This window comes from Brachyistius frenatus, unplaced genomic scaffold, assembly GCF_029030835.1.
Source record: "Brachyistius frenatus isolate BFR_SWC_R1_liver_20210118 unplaced genomic scaffold, ASM2903083v1 Contig_398, whole genome shotgun sequence".
Lineage (NCBI taxonomy): Eukaryota > Metazoa > Chordata > Actinopteri > Embiotocidae > Brachyistius > Brachyistius frenatus.
Window position 1 is genome coordinate 19,334 of NW_027210997.1, and position 22,168 is coordinate 41,501.

The window sequence follows — 22,168 nt, forward strand, 5'->3', positions numbered from 1 at the left end:
ACTCTCCCTGATTACTTTAATGCCACACTCAGGTTATGAAACTTAAGTGAAGTCACATCCATATCTACAGGGTTACATTTTTTGCACCAGGGACTGATGGTGTAAAACAAAGCTGTAATGAGACTAGTCCTCCATTTGCTCAAGTTACTTTTTTGAAATCATTAATAAAGTTTAAATGGGAAAATAGTCATTAAATGACAAAGCAGAAGCAAAAACATGCATGTGCCAAATGGCTGGGGGCCATCTTTACACACAGACGACTATTGAAAAAGATTAGTGACATGTATACAATGGTGATGTAAACATATGGTATTTATCACTCTGTTTCAGTCATTTACTTCTGACTTGTAGTGCTTGCTTTGGCAGGAGCAGATTTTATAACTCCAGAAACACATTAGAATAAGCTGAAGAATCTAAAATAGTACTACCGGTTGCTTTTATACTTTTTTATTATTGTGTTAGTAACGATAAATGGAAGGAAATAGTCATGACCTGGGGAAATAGAGCTCTCGAGGTGATCCAATCAGACGCCAGGCTCATACACAGAGAATCTATAAACAGTACAGAACGGGCTGTTTGCTGCCATCTTGTGGCCACAGTTGGGAAGTACAGATATTGTGAGACTGGACAAAAACTACATGAGCTACACTTCCTGCTAGCTCCGTCTAAATAAAACATATAGACCTTCGTTGTTTTGAACAAACGTGCCTGAAATGAATTTTTGTCTGCCTTAATGGAAGCAACATATATGTGTTAAAGGATTGACGTCTGTCTTAAACCTTTAAATATAAGACGCACCATCATAAGATAACGTCATTTTTTTCTTTTGCTTCAACTGAGTTTAGGACTCAAAAGATGCAAACAGACATTAACGAACACCTGAATTTCAAGTTCACTTCCATCACCTGTTGAGTGCATTCAGAGTTTCACAGGATTCTTTATCTCTGCAGAAAAATATAATATTTAATCAACCGTTGTTAAACGAGCTGTTTCAGACAGTGTTATCTCGAAAAGCTGCTCCTCTGCTGCTGCAGCTGGTGATCAAAGGCTGATAAGAAACAGCTGCCATCACTTCACTTGCTGCAAACAGGTTGCAAGGTTCAACAGAAGCTTCCTGAGTCCTCCTCATGTTGTTGTTGTTCAAATGGACCTTTTTCACGGCAGACATCTGAGTTTACATTGGATCAGTTTGATTAAGTGTCCCCGGAAGTCATGACAGTGATCCAGCACACACACAAGCAGGACTTCCTCTAATTGGAAGGCAGCCATCATTAACACACCTGAACTATAACAAGTTCAAACGTCTGCTGTGGAGAAGTCCACAGGGGAGCCACAGCCTGTTGGAGACTACTGTTGGACACAAAGATTCTCAAACCATCTGCAAAGAGGCGAGAAGATTCAGAGCTACGACAAAGAACCAAAGTTATTACAAATACACAGAAGGGCGGACAACAAAACAGCCACAAAGAGATGCAAAACAAAAATCGCAAAGCGATGCAAAACAACCAGAGACACAAAAAACCCCAACACAAACACAAAACCACCACAAAGAAACACAAAACCACCACAAAGAGACATAAAACCACCAGAAAGACGCAAAACAACAATAGAGACACAAAACCACAACAAACCTATGCAAAACAACAACAAAGAGACACAAAACCACCACAAAGAGAAGCAAAACAACCACAGATGCAAAACAAAAACAAAGAGACGCAAAACCACCACAAAGATACGCAAAACACCAACATTATTTATGGTTGTCGTTTTGTATTATTGTTTTCAAAATACATGACATTTTCACAGGAAACCAACAAACAGCTTCAGAATTTAGTTTGTCCTTTATTGCTTTCATTTCCTGTTTTATATATTTTCTTTCTGCTGCTTTCACTCATCACTTCCACCTCAGCGTTTTCCTCTTACATTTATTCATTTTACGGTTAATACAGTAAATCTGAACCTTGCACCTTCGCACAGAGAAGATTATGTCATAGAAACCAGAGGATGAAACAGGGTTATTCCTTATTATCAGCGTCTCAGTCAGCGGGGCTGCTGCTTCATTGATTGTGATGCTGAATGGAGTGTAATTAACTTTTCAGGTTAAAGACATGGACAGTATTTCAGTTATCTTGTTTCTATTCAACAGTGAAATGTAGAGATGGAAATAGATTCATAAAATGATGGTTTTATTGTGTTTTAAATTTGTTTTGAACGACCAGGATACTCAAATATGACATTTTTGTCTTTACAGCTGGTTTTTGGACGTAAAACATCTCTTTATTTTTTGCTAATTTCACCTTAAATTTGATGAAATTTCACATTAAAAGCTGCCCATCAACTTTACTTTCATCAGAACGGGCAAATTAAAAATAATAGAATGGTTGGGATGGACTAGAACAACCTTGGTGAGGAAGAACTTTGCGTGTCGACACCACTGGTACGTGAACATCTGTGATGTCACCTTCGACCTGAAACTTGAGCAGAGACACGTCAGATCACGTACCAGTTTACGTGTTGAACTCAGGTGTTGATGTTCATCAATAACTCTGAATACTTCCTAATGAAGCTTGTTGAACCCGCTGCTCCATGTGCATCATGATCTGTGCTGCGTTCAGGAACACTCTCTGAACTTATTGATGGACCCAGCCTCCGGCGCGGCCGACACCCTTCAGCCTTCAGCTCTGGCAAGCGATCCAGACGGCATTCGAGTTGGCCCACTAGGTCCTGCAGTGTGGCCTACTCGGCGCTAGCGCCGCTCCTCCGTTTCCTGTCGCTGGACGGGTCGTTGACGCCCCGCCTCCAGCTCCTGCCTCCGGGTGGGTTGACGCCCCGCCTCCAGCTCCGGCTTTGGGGTGGGTCAATGCCCCGCCTCTGGCTCTGTCTTCCGGCGGCCAGCGCGGCCGACACCCCACCTCCAGGTCCTGCCCCGTGGCCGTCCTCCAGAAATGTTACATTTCGGGGTAATGGTGAACATGGACCAGAGGATATACAGACTTCCCAATTAATGTGGGTGGTTTTTTTTGGACTCCGGTGTGTAACGTTACAATCACCAACCCTCTCAGTTACATGTACCGGTACCGGTCCGGATAAACGAGCCCAACTACATGTGCAGGAGGCTGCAGAGAGTAGATGGAGGTGGAGGGAGATCAGTGAAAGAGAGAGACTTGCGGCTCGACCTGATGCACTGACGACATGACCCAAGAAGGACGTATCTCACCAGAACAGGTGACATATCTAGGGATGAAGGAGTAGAACGGCCTGGCGGTTGGCATGGAAGACGTGCCTCAGGTTGGCCAAAGCACTCTCGAATTCTGCAGCATGAGCCAGGAGGTCATCCAAGCAGACAACGCAGTGGCTCCGAGGAATGTAAGCCAGGACCCAATCCATAAAGCTCTCAAAGACAGCCTGAGGCATTGCATAGTCCAAAAGACATCACTTTAAACTGCCACAACCCCTGGCCGATGGGGAATGGGGTTTTTGGGTGTACCTCTGGTGCTAACTCCACCTGCCAGTAGCTGCTGCAGAGGTCAAGGGAGCTGAACCAGTGGACCTGGCGATGTGGTTGAGGCATCACGCTTGGCAAATGGTAAGGGGCTGGGGCGGATAGGCAGGGCATCACCAGTAACGATGTGGTGCTGTACTAGACTGGTATGTGTAAAAGAGAAACATGCAACAGTTCCTGTCAAAAATGTATTTCTGACCTGATTTCTGACCTGTAGGGTGATTTATGACCCCTAAGCCCCACCCCATTTTATGACTTCCTCCAATCACGTAAACCTTTTGATCTTAGTCCCGTTCCCCTTTTTTATGACGTTGATCGTAGCTGTCAAATGATTTATGACCTATTGATCTTTTACATTACGTTACACTCCGGGAGCCTCTGTCGTGGCGACTGACGGGTCTGTGGGCTCGCTCGTGGCGACTGACGGCTACACATCCAGAGACCAGGGGCGTAGCAGGATCGGAGGGCCGGTGACCCCGGTGTCGCCTCCTTCTGGGGGGGGGTCCCAGAAGGCCAGGCGGGTTCCCTCAAACCCTGTCCTGGGTTCAACGGGAACAGGCTCATTCCGGCGGGCCTGACTGGCAAAATATTGAAATAAAATCATGTATTTCGGACCCGAGTCTGTGGCCGCTGGGTCCTTCCTGGGTCGGTGCATTCTGTTATGAGGCGGAGTTTACCAGGACCCAAATGCAGGCTTGGGTATCAGTTCCAAAATACAGTCTTTATTCCAACAAATGAACAAACAAACAAACAAACAAACAAAAGGACAAAAGGTGGCACCTACAGCGTCCACTTGCTTCCAAGTCGGGAGGGCATCTCAACCGACTGATCCAGAGAGACACGGTTGGCAGGGCAGCCGGCAGAACAGCGGACAGAACCGCTGGAAAAAACAGAGTCTATATCCTCCGAGTCGGGAGGGCAACTCCACCGACTGATGACTCTGATAGGGAGCTCTGCAGCAGGAACAGGAGCAGGAGCTGCAGCCGGAACAGGAACAGGAGCAGGAGGAACAGGAACGGGAATGGGAACAGGATGGACGGGTGACGGATGGGTGACTGGCGGTCCTTGCGGTGAATAACAGGCACTCGCAGTAACTCGCCGTGTCTAGCTGTTGCTTGTAGTAGTAATACTAATGCACCGACAACCAGAGGAGTGCAGGGGCAGGGTACATATAGTCCGGGGAGGTGATCAGGGAAGGTGAGGAGAGGAGGACACAGAACAAGCAGACTGAGGAGACACAGGAGGAGAGGTGATCGGGGGTAAAATGGAGGAAACAGAGGAAAACAGGACTCCTGGCAGGTTTTGATGCAAAATGATGATGATTAAGTGTACAAAAATCTACTGATCACTATTTAGTAAACCATGGTGTGTACTTCATGTAGAGAGTAGTGAATGAGCAGTGAAACACAAATTCTTGCACCATTACTATTAAGTGACTTTACCAATTATTGCACAATCCATTCATGCATAATGAGAGGCATACTATGGGCAAATTTAAACAAGCTGTTTGAAGAAAAATGAAACACAATCTGTAATTGGAACTTGATTTAAAAATAAGATACAATGAATAAAAAATAATCCAGTATCTGGTGAGGTCTTCCCAACAGGAGTCCCACTGTTCAAACACTGAGCTGCTGCAGACCGTCTCGTACTCTCCCAGACCCATGAGCTGATCTCCATAACCCTCCACCTCCTTCCCCCCATCCCTGATCCCCAATCCCCACAGTGCTGTCCCCACAGGACCTCAACCGGTGGCTCATTTCCGCACAGGGGCTCTGCCGGCGGCTCATTTCCCCTGGCCGTCTGAACCAACCATCTGAACCTGGTTCAGGTTCTGGTCATCTCACATCTAGACTACTGTAACTCCCTCCTGGCAGGTCTACCTGTTAGTACCATCCGACCTCTGCAGCTCATCCAGAATGCAGCAGCTTGACTGGTCTTCAACCTACCAAAATTCACTCCGCTCCTGCTGCTCCTGCTCCTGCTCCTCCTCCTCTCCCTTCACTGGTTACCAGTAGCTGCCCTCATCCGTTTCCAAACATTGGTACTTGCGTACCGCGCTGTGAACAGATCGGGTCCAGTCTACATCCAGGACATGGTCCAACCTTACATTCATCAAAATACACCTGCCAAGATCAAAGGGGGTACCTGGTTGGAGGAAGTCATAAAAGGGGGCAGGGCTTATGGGTCATAAATCATTCAATCAAGTTATAAAACACTTTTTGACAGACAGTGGGCATATATCTCTCTGTTGGGACCTTGAGTACTTCAGTATATTCTGTTCAGGTGAAACCCTTCAGTGTGTCAAACTGAGCATGTATGTGCTGAGGATTAATAGGAATTAGTTTCCTTCATTATTTTTGTCATGTTTTTGTAACTTAAAGGACACAATCGGTTAATCAAAAACTAATTTATTAAGAGTTATCATATCAAGAATGAACAAGTACGTTGATTACAAACCATCAGACAGAAAACTTGATTTCTTTTGGCAGGATATGATCTATTCTTCTGAATGTTAATGCAGACACACACGCAATAGATCTCTTTAACAACTGTGACAAGTTATTAAAAGAACAAAAACTAAAAGCAAGTCCTGCAGTTTTAGACCATTTGTTTACAACTTGTGTGAGAGGAGTCAGAAGCCTTGGTTGAGGGCCGTACATTATACGTTTCTTTGAACAGTAAAATTTCATGGAATGCATTCAGCTTTCATTAGTGACGTACAGGTTGACAGTGCTCAGGTGCTGTTAAAACATCACAACACTAAAGAGATGAGCAGAATTAACTGATGACTTTGACACAAAAGGAATAAGGCAGTGAAGGTCCAGATGCTCCCTCAGACTGGTCTTGTCAAACACAAATCACCAACAAACACTGACAGCTCACTTCAGGGGACCTCGTGCAGTTCTGAGTCACCAGGATATTCAAGCAGTCCTGGAGACTAATAATGTTTGTGTCATGTGTTTTTGTGGTCAGAGGGATGGTGGACGAGGTGCCCTCCTTGATCAGCTGCCTGCTCAGGAATGCCTTCAGTCCAAAAATCTCCTGGAGTCCTGAGCACACTCCTCCCTGCTCCAGTGTTGCCTGGGGGAGTGGGTGGGGGAAATAATTCCAGTAACTACCTAGATGCCCCTGTGTGCATGTGTTTGAATGCATGTGTGTCTGTGTTGAACTGCTGTGGTGGGGAGGTCGGATCACAGCTTGGGCTGGCTTGCGAGTTTCATCTTCAGGTTCTCTGCCAACTTGTCCAGGAACTCAAAGGTGTTCAAGTAGTCAGCACGTGTCACACTGCACACAGGAGAGAGGGTTCATTATCAGAAAACAGATGCTGCTTAATATACAGTTATTACAAACTTACATTTCTTGGAGCCTTCCAGAGAACTGACACACTTACAGCGTGTGTTCATGAAGTGCAGCGCAGTTGAAGATATTTAACTAACTTCAACTGAGGTTCAAACACAGCTTCATTATTGCCTGCACATTCATTTATTCACTTTATATCTAGAAATTCTCTGTTGCTAGGGTTGTTGCTAAGGGTCGGCCGACTTGCTGGAGTAGTAAACATTACAGACTGAGTGTTTTCCAGTTGTTAGTCATACCCCATGTGTTGCCATGGAAACAGAGATCGCACGAACTAAAAGTTTTGTATTTTGAGAGCTAATTGCCCAATATGAAAACGTTTTGATTATATATTTAATTTAGTTGATAACTTGTTGTATCATCACATCACTACACAAGAGGGTAATGCTTTCACGTCATTAATGACGTGAAAGCATTACCCTCTTGTGTGTAACATTGCTCAACTATGTAACACCACTATGAAATTTGAGTGGACTGTCCCGACAACTCCAACAGAGTGACTGTTTTTTGAGCTGATCCCTTCACATGAGTCTCCGGAATCCTCCCGGCTAAACTTTCATTCACATATCAATAATTTAAAAGGTATTTACTTCAGTGTTTTGATGGAGTAGAAGGAATTTAAATAGATAACCCTTTGTACTAAATCAAACTTGTTAATAGGAGGTACAAAATGGACTCAGGACTCAGATCCAGATTGGGTCCAAGAAAACAGGACATCCTTAACTCACACCATTCCTTTAGCTGTACAATGAATAAGTGCGTATGACTAACTTTGGTAAGCCTTTAATGCAGATTGCCAAATCCTTGGTCATGAAACCGGCCTCGATGGTCTCGATACAGACGGCCTCCAGTGCTTCAGCGAAGACTCGCAGCTCGGCGTTGTTGTCCAGCTTTGCGCGGTGGAGCAGGCCCCGGCTCCACGCAAAGACGGAGGCTGTAGCAAACACGCATGCTCTAGTGAGTGACTAACATACTGTCGACACGTCATTCATTGTCCAACCCTGTACACGGTTCGGACCCATTCCTGTTTAGGTTTGGCTGGTTGCCGAATGCATCTTCCTACCGATGGGATTGGTGGAGGTCTCCTTTCCCTGCTGGTGTTGTCTGTAGTGTCGTGTCACTGTGCCGTGGGCCGCCTCAGACTCCACTGTGCGTCCGTCAGGACAGATCAGCACGCTGGTCATCATACCCAAAGAGCCGTAGCCTAAACAGTCACACAAAACAACATTAACATCAGGAAATCTTTCAACCTTAAGATGTAAAATTGGCTATTTGTATTCCATAACAATACACTTTCAAGGGTTGGATTAATAGTAAAGTTTCTACAAAAATAAAGAGTTTTATACATTTTTCCACTTCTGATGGAAACCTGCTTTTTTGAACCAACCTTGTGCCACAGAGTCAGACTGTACATCTCCATCATAGTTCTTGCAGGCCCAAATAAAGCCTCCCTCAGATTTCATGGCCTGGGCCACCATGTCGTCGATCAGACGGTGCTCATACCAGATACCTTTGGCCTCAAACTGAGCCCGATATTCCCTGAGACACACAAGGAGGCGGAAACAGCTCAAGGTTCTGGTCCGCATGTGGTACAACAGTGTGTGGGCAGAAAGTGTGTTATTTATACGTGTTGGTGTGACTGTTTAAGTCCTTACTTCTCGTAAATCTCCTGAAAGATGTCTTTGAAGCGACCGTCATACTTCTTCAGGATGGTGTTCTTGGTGCTGAGGTAGAGAGGCCAGCATTTAGTCAGAGCCATCTGGAAAGAGCTGTGGCCAAAGTCCCTGATTGACTTATCGGTGTTGTACATTCCCAAGGCGACACCACCTGTGCCTGGACACACAAACACACACACACAAACACACAGACACACATATTCATTCCACTTATAATATATTCACAAACTGTGTGTCAGTTTGCGCAGTGTTTGGTTCACAGTGACAAAACCGGAGCAGGTGAACAGTTTCAACAGAATAGAAACCAATAGATACGCAATCTCCGATGTTTTCCATTTACAATGTGAATGCCCAGCTTAGTAATGGTGACTGAACAAAAAATAAACTTCCATGTCATGATATTTAACATCTTTGTTCTGAGACATTTTTTCATTTCAGACTGGTTTGTCTATATTTGCTCACCTGAGGCATGTTTGTCTTTTGATACTATGAGTGTAATTTGACCACGTAGCAAGTTAGCAACAGACGAGGATCCTTCTTTCAGGATAGACTGCATGTAAAGACATGACGGCTCTCCAGAAGTGAAATATCTCTGAATTGGACGTCTGCTCATCACTGATTTAGTCCTCGATACCCAAACTAAGAGCACAACCAATCTACGAGGTAAAGTAACCATTACTAATTATTTGAATCTCAAACCTGGCAAGCATACAGAAAGCACGACAGTAACGACCGCAGCTGCTGACTACAAGTAAAGAGTGTGGGACCTGAAAGCAGGTGTCCACCTTCTGCTCACTACAGGGTGTCCTGAGGCAAGATGGCCACGGCCGTTCCCGGGACACTTTGGCTATGTTCAGACTGCGGGCAAATACGACTTGTTTTTCTCAAATGAGATCTTTAGGACATATTGTCCAACCTGATATTTGCAAGTGAGCAGATGAGATTTGGTGTCCAGACATCAACTTATCTGCATGGATTGCTGTGGTAACGACGTACACGCAGCTACACTAACACGGAAGCTGCCAGCAGCGGACAGTTTATTTCGGTTTCTGTCCGTGTACTGTTGTTGTTGTTGTCCTCCACAGCGCCAACATCTACACTTTCTGATATCTGTGCTAGCTGTAGCTAGCCACGTTGCCACCGTGTGTCGCGTTGCGAAGGACGCCAGGAATGTGACAGAAATGGGATTTGTGCAGTCTGAACGCAGCCTTTGGCTCTACTTTGGTACAATGGGAGGTGGTGGTGGCACGTCGGCCATCTTTATCTCCAGTATATGGGACAGATAAACAATTGAAGCTGTGCGCAGTGCAGAGCAGGATGATGAAGTTAAACCAGATCGTAACGCGACGATCCGGTCAGACCTGAAACACCTGATTTGAGTGATCGGATCTTTGAGGGATGTGAAGTTGGACGTTGTTCTTACCAACAAACTCATGGACGAGAAATTTCACAGGCTCTCCATCTGTGGGCATGTAGGTCATCTCCACTTTGCCGGGCCCAGGCACCACGAAGTCGGTGGCTTTGTACTGTGGAAGTGAGGAAGAAAAAGGGGTTAAAACTGGACAGCAGAGAGGCTGTTTGAACCCGCAGCTTTTAAAAGATACGAGGCCGGCCGTATAAAATTATGTCACATCAAAGTTCAAACAACAATGAGCATGACAGCCACAAACAGCTCAGCAGAACGAGCCAGTCAGAGTACAGAACACGTCTCTGACATCACAGGGATATTATGCAACCTGCAGCCATCTGACTCTGGCCCTGCATTTATCTCCTCTGACGGGAGAACTGATGACTTTGGCAAAGCGCCATGACCTAACCTGTGATTTGGAAGCAGGACAGCAGAAGGAAACATAATTATTGACTGAAAGTTTTTTTTTCACATGAACTCTGGACACTCTCTGGAGATGTCCTTTCAAACATGTAGCACCCGACAGGATATCATCCGTCGGATGGAGGAAGGGGGGGGCTCAACTGGATGCTACACAGACGTTGCTCTTTGGAAGCTGGCGGGAGAAAGTCTGTTTCATGTTCAGTTCAACTCATTTGGACATTTGCAATTTGACCCGCAGCTCCTCTGTAATGTCCCCATGAATACAGGGTTGGTCTCATGACCACCAACACAATGATATGACCACCAACACAGTGATATGACCACCAACACAATGATATGACCACCAACACAGTGATATGACCACCAACACAATGATATGACCACCAACACACTGAGCTCATACATGAAAGGGAGGAGTCAGCTTGTCCAGAGGTTTGCTGGAAATGAGCCTTTTTTAAGAGCTTCAGTAACTCGTCACATCTTTTATGTTTGCAGGCAGTCTGGCCGTCGTGTCTTTCAGACCAGATACCTGGTCTCCGTGGGCGTGCCTGCCGATGATGATGGGCTTGATCCAGCCGGGCACCAGGCGGGGGATGTTCTTACAGATGATGGCCTCTCTGAACACCGTGCCTCCTAAGATGTTCCGGATGGTCCCGTTGGGTGAGCGCCACATCTGCTTCAGCTTGAACTCCTCCACCCGCTTCTCATCCGGCGTGATGGTGGCGCACTTGATGCCCACGTTGTAACGCCGGACTGCTTCCGCCGCGTCAACCGTCACCTTGTCGTCTGTCGCATCTCGGTTCTCCATGCCGAGGTCAAAGCTTTGCAAGAGGAGACAGAGAACAGAATTAGTGGTGCCAGAGAGAAGGATAATGCATGCATCCATAAAGTCCAGCAAATGTGCTGAAATGTTTTTCATATCTGGGCCAAAACAGTTCCTAAGTTTCAGTTCAGATGCCCAACAACACTTTGGGCATTTGTGCAATATGAATTGGTCTTTGACTTTATTTTGTGCCAATATATTATGACAAATAGCAGGATGTATTCTCCAGAAAAAAACTTGTTTATTTTCTGATGAACTTAAAAATCTTCCAAATCTTCAGTACCGGCTACTTTTTCTTGACACTTTTGACACTAAACGCTAAGGAGCCGAGAATTACTCATATTCATACCTGCATATATTTGTGTGCTTGTATGTATGAGAATAAGCAGAGATTTAAGAAAATCCAAACCAACTTTGAGACCTTTTATAATCGAAGCAGCAGAGACATGCCGCACCATAAACGGAAGCCGCCTGTTTCAAGACAGGTGGTGATTATTTACGCCTCGGTTTACCATTTAAGAGCCGCCCAGAGCAGCACACACTCACTCACTAAGAACTAACTAATAACTAACTAACCAATAGATAACTAAGAACTACCGAACTAACAAACTAAATAACTAACGAACAAAGAACTAAATAACTAACTAATAACTAACCAATAATTAACTAACTAAATAACGAACTAACTAAGAACTAAATAACTAAGAACTAAAAAACTAAGAACTAACTAAGAATCAACGAACTAACAAACTAAATAATAACTAATGAACTAAACAATAACTAACAAACTAATGACTAACTAGCAACAAACTAACTACCCAAGAACTAACTAAGAACTAACTAATTAATTTACTACTAACAAACTAACCAATAACTAGCAAACTAACGAACAAACGAATAACTAACTAAATAATAATTAACTTACTATTAACCAACAAACTAATAACTAAATAATAACTAACTAACCCAGCACTAGGAGTGAGTGCCTGCCAATGTTTTAGTTGGCAAGACGACTCTGTGCCGAACATTAAAGTCCAACACACACACACACACACTCACTCACTCACTCAGTCAGTCGGTTGTGGTGAGAGAACTGAAGGAGTCTCTGCCGAGAGAACTGAAGGAGTCTCTGCCGCGAGAACTGAAGGAGTCTCTGCCGCGAGAACTGAAGGAGTCTCTGCCGCGAGAACTGAAGGAGTCTCTGCCGAGAGAACTGAAGGAGTCTCTGCCGAGAGAACTGAAGGAGTCTCTGCCGAGAGAACTGAAGGAGTCTCTGCCGAGAGAACTGAAGGAGTCTCTGCCGAGAGAACTGAAGGAGTCTCTGCCGAGAGAACTGAAGGAGTCTCTACTGAGACAAGTCGCTCCACTGGACTTCAACAACCTGCTGAGCAGAGGAAGCATACGTCATCTGAAAGAAAGCTCAGTGCTTCTCATTCCCTGCAAGTATTAGCCGATGTTTTTCCTCGTGCACCCGTTGGCCTTCTTTGAAAGCAGCCATGACCTTCTCCCTACTTTCTTCGCCAACTTCCCCCGAAAGCCAACACCGACCCACAACATGACGCAACATCGGACGTCTGTTCAGAGGAACACATCAAAGCCTTAAACATGCTCCACTTTAACAAGAATCCAGATTCTTTTTGTCTGCATTTGATTCTGATGTGTTTATTTATTCAACAGTTGATGCTTTCCTCAGGAATTCTCCAGAAAACATGTCCACACTCAAAACAATGCACTTCAAAAAAATCCACACTCAACATAGTTCACTTCAAACGTCCCTGTAACTTATTTAGTGTGTTCAAAGTAGAAAATGACTGAATAGACTAATAAACTAAATGTCCTGAAGATGTCCAAATACCAAGTTTGTTTTTCCAGCAGCCTGATTAATGACAATCCTGCTTCTTGAGAAAGGAGTCATTTTGAAACCATATTAAATCAAATTTAAAAGGCCTGTTGCACAATAAAGGAAATAATGACATAAATATTGTAAAACATATAATAAAAAAAGATATCAAAGCAAACAAACAAAAAGAAGGAATCTGAAGTCCAATATGTTTGTCCTCACTCGTCAGTCTGAAGACAGGATATGTAATGAATGATTGGCATGTCTCCAGCATGGACTTTGTTCCCACTCGTATGTTATTTGCGTGACTATAAGTTCACGTCATGCAAATAACATATGAGTGAGAACAAAGTCCATGCTGGAGATAAGAGGAGGATGAAGAAACATGAGCACAATGTCAATGTTCACCACAAAGGCATTAAAAAGACCATCTCCAATGTTGCCAGTCAAAAAATGTTTACTATAAAAGTGCATCTATTATAGTATATATAAAGTATTATTATAATGAGGTTAAGTATTAAAAGTGACGAGAAAAACAAACCTCAAGTGATTTAGGGGATGTCTGTGTCACATGTTCCGTATGTTTTGTGCTACATTGAATGATATGATGAAGGTATAACGGGTATACCGTATAACAATAGTGTAATACGCCTTTATTAGGTTTATTAATCAATGCAATGAAATATCTGCTCCCCAAATTCTTCGTAACTTCAAAATGTAATTGTAGCTGATCTCTGAGGCTGAGATCATAATAAATTCTGCTTTGTAGATGAGATGACGGCTCTTTGAGGAGAACCATCGCTGTCTGTATTTGTAACAAACAGTATTTAAGTACTCCTATAGGTCGCTTTGCTTTTCACAGACTCTCATGGGAGAATCTAAGATCAACAAGCCAAACTAGAAATACCAGATCGGCAGGAAGTGTTACTTGATCCTCCCCCTTTTTTGGGGGTTTCACCGAGACCTCCCGGCTGGGAGTGCTTCCATAGTGCTGCACCATTATGTCATGTGAACATTTAGTATAGATAACATTTAGTTATTTTATTTAGTTATTAATAATGCATTTAGTATGGATAACTGTACATGTACTGACTCACTGCACTTTTCAAAAGGAAACTGTGTTCTTTATGAAGAGGTGTCCTCACCTGTGCAGGTCGAGCTCCAGATACGGGAAGATGAGCTTCTCTTTAATGAGCTCCCAGATGACCCGAGTCATCTCGTCTCCCTGCATCTCCACCACGGAGCCAGCTTTGGTCTTCTGAGACATCGTAGAGCCTGAACATGGAAATCACAGACAGGGAGGAAGACCAATCACAGACACGGAGGAGGACCAATCAAAGACAGGGAGGAGGACCAATCACAGACATCACAGAAACAGAGGAGGACCAATTACAGGCATCACAGACACGGAGGAGGACCAATCACAGACAGGGAGGGGGACCAATTACAGACATCACAGACATGGAGGAGGACCAATCACAGACAGGGAGGAGGACCAATTACAGACATCACAGACATGGAGGAGGACCAATCACAGACAGGGAGGAGGACCAATTACAGACATCACAGACATGGAGGAGGACCAATTACAGACATCAAAGACAGGGAGGAGGACCAATCAAATTAATCACAGACAGGGAGGAGGACCAATCACATAGAATACTTTTAACTTCAGGAGTTTGTGATGCAGTATTTTTCATTTATAACAGAACCAAATAAAAGATTATAGAATAATCCCTTTAGTAAGAGTCCGTTTTTCAATAATGAGACTGATGCCGTTGAGGAAAAAAAAAGTGCTTAATGAATGAAGTCATTCACAACATAAAGTAGAAGCCAAGTGACTCAGCATTTAATTTGCTCCACCTGATGAGCTCCATAATAATCCTCTTAAAATCAATGTGACCTGAATAAATAACCTGAAAGAATAACCTGCAACATATGTCAACAGAGGGCCAAAACTCAAGCTTCAGCATGGATCACATAAATAAATAAATACAAGTCATTTCATCTTCATGAGTGGTTTTTACTTTTATGGTATAAAGACATTTTGTGTTTGTATTAATTAATACACACCTGATTAGTTACGACAGGTTCCTAAATTTCTAAACCTTTTCTTTTTTTGGGGGTGGGGGGTGGGTGGGAATTTACAGGATGTTCCTAAAGTTACATAAGTCTCCAGATACACTGATCATTCATGGCGTGATGGGACGGACCCTGCTGGGATAGCACAGGCAGTAACATGAGGAAAACGCAAACCGATAACATGACGTGCAATGCGAACTTCTGAAGGTGAATATCCTGCAAATAAGAGCAGAAAACACAGAAGCAGGAGGGAAGGAGCCTCCGGCCTCCTCCGAAACCTCCGGAGCCTCCGGAGGTTTCGGAGCGGCCGCCTCATGTCGGGCTGCTGCAGACACATATAACTTCGTTTGAATGAACACAAGTGACATTAAGTTGAACTATTTTCTGGAACACAGAAACTAATGCAGCTTTTATTGTCTGGTATGCGCCGGGTTTTGCCGGTTAGCACCAACGGAAGCAGCACAACAGAGCTGTGACAGATATGAGCCGAGCACAGTTCACGTCAATATACGTCGCAATTCTTTTGCTACGTTGTAGCCACAGTTTGAATTACATGTTAAAAACGCGCCTACCGTATTTAGTTGAAAGGTCCACGACACCGTCTGCAGCCAGAGGAGGAAGCGGACTGATGTCCCGGTCGAGCTGACAGCCGATAAGATTGCTAAAGGTGCCGGGTTCCACCTCCCGACCGCTCCCGACTCACTGATATGTGACCAATCAGAGAAGTGTGAAAAACATTACCGCGAATCAGATGAGCCCACACAGCAGGAGGGGTAGGTCTATAAAAACAAATCCGGCTCCGTGATTGGTCCGGGTGAAAATTGCCAAAACTGGATTTCACGCAGCCGCTTGTACTAACTGGCCTGGTCCTCATAATCAAACGCACAGTCTTCGGAGTCTGATGCAAAGTAGGTTTATTGAAAATCAAGGGTCTCAATAACCCAATAAGCCTCCTTAGAAGGCCTGCCGTATTAAAGTTATTGACGTAAGGTTACGGAGCTCTTACATTAATGTGAACAAAACTGAACAAGATGTACTGACTAAACTTGCACTGTGCGACCAGAAGATGGCAGAAGCTGACTTTAGATGAGTCTCACTGCACGCATCCGTGTGGTCCTGAGAAGAGTCCATCCCGGCGGTTCATGTTTTCTTCTGGAATCTTGAAACTGATGATAAATTCATACATGTTTCGCTCCATGATCATTTATAACTTCAGAAACACAAGAATACATGTTGATTTTTGTTGGTTTGTTTTATCCTGGGCTTGCTTCATGCAAACAGGAAATCATCATCATTCTTTGTTTATACTCCAGAGAACAATTGACGGAGAGTCTCATTCATAATGATTTAGAGTCAAACTACATACAAATGAAGACTTTGTCAACCCTTCCAACAGGTACTGGCATATAATTCGATTTTACATGGAGCGGTTTATAGATCAGATTATCAGGGAAAGGCCACTGGCTTCCAAAACAGAAGCTCTTTGTTGTCTCCCACCTCCACTTTAAGCAGGACCATAGCTTGGCAGGACCTGAAAGGAGTCACGTGACTCTGCATCTGCTCTCAGTTGTAGCAAGCTAACCACACAACGAGAGAGAGGGAGTGTGTAGAGGGGGAGCTTGCTGTTATAAGATTCACTCAATGCACCATCAGCACCAAAACTTGCAGTCTGCGCACCCATCCTCACCTCTCTCTCGTGCGCACACTGGCGTTTTAATGAGACATCTTTTTACCCCCGTTAGAATGTGCACAGGTGCACCCCACGGTTAATACTCGCTCTCAGCTGAGTTGATTATGGTCACAACCCCCACGGTGCCAAGGTGGAGCTACCGCGTGTATCTCGGATCGGTGCGCTTCTCCAGGGGCTGGGATGCGCACCGGGCACCTCTCGCTTCCTGCCTAGTTTCGGGTCTGAGCAGGAGTCAAGCGCCGCCCCAGCGCGCCGAAGCAGGAGGACCCAGTCGACCCGCAGCAGGATGCCGGTGATGAGAGGGCTGCTGGCCCCTCAAAACACCTTCCTGGACACCATAGCCACCCGCTTCGATGGCACTCGTGAGTAACAAGCAAAAGCCTTCTGATAATCTTTGCTACTACAAACAGTTAAATGGTTTTCCACCAAAAAAAACCAACCTATGATAGAAGAAACTCCTTGTATGGAACAGCAGGTGCATAAACCACATGTATTTAACTCTTCCAAAGAGGCAACTTGAAAAGTTAAAAAAAACAAAACAATTCCTTTTGGCTCTGCCTCATACATTATTGTGAAAAGGACACATTTTCTTAGAGCCACACTTTCAAAAGATGGATCTCAAACAACGCTCAGTGTAAAAAAAATAAACCTAAAATTTAAGTATGGAAGGTTTACAATATATGAGCCTTGAAATTCCAAAACAATATTTTGGTCTTATATATTTCTGCATGTATAAAATGTTTTCTGATAGATGCATGTAATTAAAGGGCATCTGTGATATCACCTGTCCTAGTTTTATGACCTCTGTCTTCAGTTCCATTGTGCCCAAGCTTCTCTGTGTTTTAGTCTCAGCAGAAGTTCACTGTGTGGCTCACTGTGAAGAGCACAGATAAACTCTACTTTATTCAGACCTCTGTCACATCACAGGCTATTTAAGCAGGAGCATCTGAAATGATGCTGCAAAGAGGAAGGCAGGAACCGTGTTTTTCTTGTCTTCGGCGAGGGTGTCTTGAGAACAGATGCGATGAGCAGCCGTGTGTTTAGACCCATGATGGATCGGTGGGCGGGAGAGATGCTTCTATTGAGTTTGAGCCGGTCGTCTCTCCCGTGTTGATTAATCAGGCCAGTGGGAGTTTATGAGTCTCTGAAAGGAGTCGGCCGGTGTTTCCCCCCAAAAGCAAAATGTGTGACAGCAAGATAGAACAGATTATCTGACCAGGTTTTCCCAAGCCCTCTCCTCTCCTCTCCTCTCCTCTCCCCTCCTCTCCTCTCCTCTCCTCTCCTCTCCTCCTCATCTGCTCTCCTCCTCTCCTCACTACACTGACAGAAACTACAGTAATACCAACAGTGTGTTGTTGTTTTGTTGACAGGACATTTGAATTGTGTCACTTTGAAAGGCGTGTCTATGTTGTCTTTTATTGAGGAAGAAAGCAGAAGCTCTTCTGTGCTGTATTGTTCTGTATCTTCACACTCATTTCTCTTTTATCATGTTTCAATTCTGCAAACACTTCTGATCTCAAACAATAAAACCATGCAGCCAGCATTATTTCTAAGGCTTGCAAACACATACAAAACACATAGGCCACACAATTGCTGTCAAACAATTCAGTACATTTAAATTAATCCATTGAAGTCCTGTAGATTCGCCTCATCATCAGAAGAACAAGTGGTACACGTATAGCTATTTTTCTTTGAGCGGCTAAAATAGAGACTTTCCACTTGCCAAGGTGCTGGTAATTACACATCTCCAGCAGCACATGTGCAGTCATTGTAATTAACACGAATGGATGTCAAGAATTCATCGTGGCCTTTCTGCTTGTCAGAGGAGGAGGAGGGGGTTGAAATGAGAGGTTGTGGGGGCGGAGAGGGCGGGAATGTGTGCTGGATTTTTGGATGGGAGATTGTGTGTGTTGCTGCTCTGATGGAAGGATGGGGGGGATTTCAGATGTCTAAATATAACTTCAGTTGTGAAAAAGATGCAGCCATGTGTTTTTAAATGGTGTGACATTAGCTCCTCATTACTGTAAACCAGACAGTATGTTGAGAGAGGGGAGAAGGCCAGTTATGTGTCTCTGTGGAAGTGATGGAAGCTTTGTGTCTCAGTGAATACTGCAGTGTGTTCTATGAAAAGCTTTTTTGTCGTGTGTGAATGAAATGGAAATCATGCTTGCTTGAAAAAGTCCTCCATCTGTGCCAGGGCACCACCTGAAAGCACTTCATTTTCTGTTGTTCAACACTTTGTGTGGCTGCACCGCCGTTGTAGTCAAGGAATGAAGAATGAGGAATCTCATTGACTTCAAAATGTCTTCGACACTTAAATTTGGAGCAGAAAAAGCTGATTTTAAAACTTGCCACCACCAAATGTTACAGATATACACTCAAAGCTCCCCCTCTGACTCATGCTACGATGCTTACGATACTTTGTGCACTTGCTCTGGCTGGAGTGGAGAGGTACAGCTACAGGGCAAAATCAGCATCATCCTGTAGTGGAAAAACACACAAAAGCATCATTTTCATGTAATGTAACCTGAGACCAGGGTCGACCATGGCTGGGTCAACCTCCTCAGGGACCCCATGGCAGGAAATAGTTTTTGGGCCCTCACTCCTCTCCACAGTACCCAGAAAACAGCTGGCACTCTGGAGCTAAAATGGTTAAACTAATTGAGTAGTTCCTGACAATTTGGTAACTGATGACTTGTTTAAGTAATTTTAGGCCAAATATGCCCCAAACTGTGTGGTACAAGCTCCATGTTTTTTTCTCTCTCACAAAAGCAGGGTTTTCCCACCCATGAAAAGTGCTGAGTGCTTTTTTAATAGCGTCTGATCATTGAATGAAGGTAAGCAGTATATCTGTGTGAATGCAGCAGGGCAGTATGTGTGCACAGGCTGTTGGTCAGTGAATAAATGTTACAACTCATGCTGCTGTAGCGAAGAAATTTCCCCTCGGGGATTAATAAAGTGAAATAAAAAAAAATAAAAAATAAAAAAAACTCCTCTAAACCCAAGCTTCATTCTGGTGCCAAGCTAACCACCTGGTGATGATGTAAAGTGAAGGGAGTTAGCTCAGAAGTTAGTTTTACGTGACCAAGCTCACTTACTGTAAAGTAGACTGATCTTCAAGGTGGACCAGCTGGTCCCCTTTTTTTCTGTAGTGTTTAAGTTGCATCCCAAATTTTAGAATGTTTTGAGCTGCTCAAATTTATTTTTTAAAAAATAGCACAAGACTACACAATGCCTTCATGCACCTTGAAAAACAGGAAATAAACAAAATGCAACTAGGCTGAAACTCAAATAAATAAAATAGTTGAATTGTTTTGAACTTTAGACACATGCTTTTCAAGCAAGTTCAAACCGGTGATGCTCATCAGATTTCATGAATCTAAATTGAACTGAAAATTGAAATAAAAAGGAAGACTTATAGTTATGTACATAACTTGGCAGACTAATACAAACCCGACCCTGTTTTTAATACCTTGAATGAGAGCTAACTACTGATGGGATGTTTGTTTTGGTCATTGCTCCCATGACAACGCTGCAAAGCAAAGGCTACTGCAAACGAAAAATCTGTCCTTACAGACCAGTCACCAGCTGAGAACCACTGGTCTAAATTATTCATGATGACGACTGGTTGTAAGACCGATAGGTGGATGCAGCCATATCTGTAACCGTTCACACACGGGATGTCAGATTGGTGCTATTAATTATAGACTGTGTTGCTGCTGCTCTCATCCCGTGACATCCACGGCATCAGTACATAGAAGGTCACGATCCTTAAAACAAGTATTACGTTTAAAGTGGAGACTGGAACAGACTCAACCTGTAAGACAGGAGATATTCAATTCAATTCAATTTTATTGATGTAGCACCAAATCCCAACAGAGGTTATTTCATGGCACTTAACACATCAAAGTCCTTACAGTACAATACTATACAGAGAAACCCAACAATTCAACAATTCCCACATATATGCACACATAAATCCACACACACACCTTACAGGCTTAAAGTGCCGCATCACACTGCAGTTAGACATCACAGCTTCTGAATCACAGCCCGGTGCGAACCAAAGCCCATTTTCACTCCATGATTACAGGTCTGTTCACCCTCCGTAGAGAATTGTTTGCAGTTGTTCCATCCTAATGGGCGTAGACCTGATTTTAACCAATCAGCATGCACCAAAACCAGCTGAAACTCTGCTGCAACTACCTACAGCCTGTGTCCACCAAAGTGTTTTTTCCTGAGTACAGACATTTTTTAAGAATCGTTTTAATGAACACCAGCAGCTTGACGAAGTGTTGAGGTGCTTTTTCAGTCAATGACAGTTGGAAAAATATTAGCACTCATCACTGTCACCAGCCATCCAATCAGAGTGAAGGAGGGGCGGGACAGATGCGGTTAACCACAGACACTGTTCGCTGATTGATCCGCCCCGTAGAGCGGCTGTGCAAACGCTAACAGGAGCCAAGTTCCCAGACTGTATTCAGAGAAGAAAACTGAACTCTGAGCGACCAATCATACACTTGGATTAGTTGTATCATTTACAGACACTTATCATGATGAATGATACACACACACACACTTAAACACATTGTTAATACAAAATTGTTGAAATGGCAAAGGACCCGGTGAATTTATGCTTATTTAATTTTTCATTCATTGATCGGTAGATTCATGTTCTCACTGACATAGTCGTTGGGAATTTTCTTAAATATTGAATTTTCGGTTTGGAGGAAAAAAGGGGACAGAATGAGCTGTCACCTTAAACCTCATGCTGAGAACAATCAATGTTTGTTTGCTGCTGTACTCCTTTGAAAAGGCAGCAGCTGTGTGCGACTACACGAGTCAATTGGTCCTATTAATTGAGTGGGTCTTGGCTTGGTGGTAATCAGGTTAGAGCCAGAGCTCTGCTCATCACACGGGTATGTCTGGTCCAGCAGCCTGCAGGCAGCCACTCCGTCTCACAGATTCATTTTCACTCAGAAGGAGTTTAAAGTGTATTAAAAAGGACCAACAAAACGATTCCTGGGATGCATAAATCACAGTCATACTGTCATCATTGAAGGAGTGAGCTTTAATGATCAATAGAAGATTCGAGCCTTTATTTTTTTAAATCAAGCAATGGAACTTACAGTACTTTTTAATGTTCCATATTTGTCTATGATGCACATGATTTTTTTAATCTTCCATGAACCTTTTAGTTCTATGTCCCAACATGGTGTCAGATCGTCTTTTACCAGTCAATCTGTTACACCTGTTACATCTGCTCGGAAACTCATTTCTTTGTGAATTCACTACTTCTTCATATTGCTAATTTTGTGCACATGTCAAAGATCATGTAAAGGGTCCTTGGGTTGCAGCAAAATT

The 22,168-nt window shown here is 43.8% G+C and overlaps 2 protein-coding genes across 2 annotated transcripts in view; one reads left to right on the plus strand and one right to left on the minus strand.

Moving 5' to 3' along the window:
• Window positions 1-6,659: 6,659 nt before the first annotated feature.
• On the minus strand, window positions 6,660-15,789 carry idh1 (isocitrate dehydrogenase (NADP(+)) 1). The gene is made up of 9 exons (XM_069724829.1): window positions 15,687-15,789; window positions 14,178-14,307; window positions 10,899-11,190; window positions 9,962-10,064; window positions 8,518-8,695; window positions 8,250-8,401; window positions 7,926-8,066; window positions 7,634-7,796; window positions 6,660-6,790 (listed from the first exon to the last, which is right to left on the minus strand). The coding sequence occupies exons 2-9, from the start codon at window positions 14,297-14,299 to the stop codon at window positions 6,697-6,699; spliced, it is 1,245 nt and encodes a 414-aa protein (XP_069580930.1). The 5' UTR covers window positions 14,300-14,307; window positions 15,687-15,789; the 3' UTR covers window positions 6,660-6,696.
• A 963-nt stretch (window positions 15,790-16,752) lies between these two features.
• kcnh3 (potassium voltage-gated channel, subfamily H (eag-related), member 3) overlaps window positions 16,753-22,168 on the plus strand; it is a 141,174-nt gene continuing 135,758 nt past the window's right edge. The window contains exon 1 of the mRNA XM_069724830.1: window positions 16,753-17,166. Within this exon, the coding sequence (XP_069580931.1) occupies window positions 17,091-17,166 (76 nt within the window). The 5' untranslated portion in view covers window positions 16,753-17,090. The remainder of the gene's footprint in view (window positions 17,167-22,168) is intronic.

What these genes read in the sequence shown, in the direction of transcription:
- idh1 (XM_069724829.1), bottom strand. Translation starts at nt 14,299, where the DNA reads ATGTCTCAGAAGACCAAAGCTGGCTCCGTGGTGGAGATGCAGGGAGAC. An exon ending in CTGGAGCTCGACCTGCACAG is followed by an intron (nt 11,191 to 14,177) that starts GTGAGGACACCT and finishes CCTCTTGCAAAG; the next exon opens with CTTTGACCTCGGCATGGAGA. An exon ending in GTCTGACTCTGTGGCACAAG is followed by an intron (nt 8,067 to 8,249) that starts GTTGGTTCAAAA and finishes GTGACTGTTTAG; the next exon opens with GCTACGGCTCTTTGGGTATG.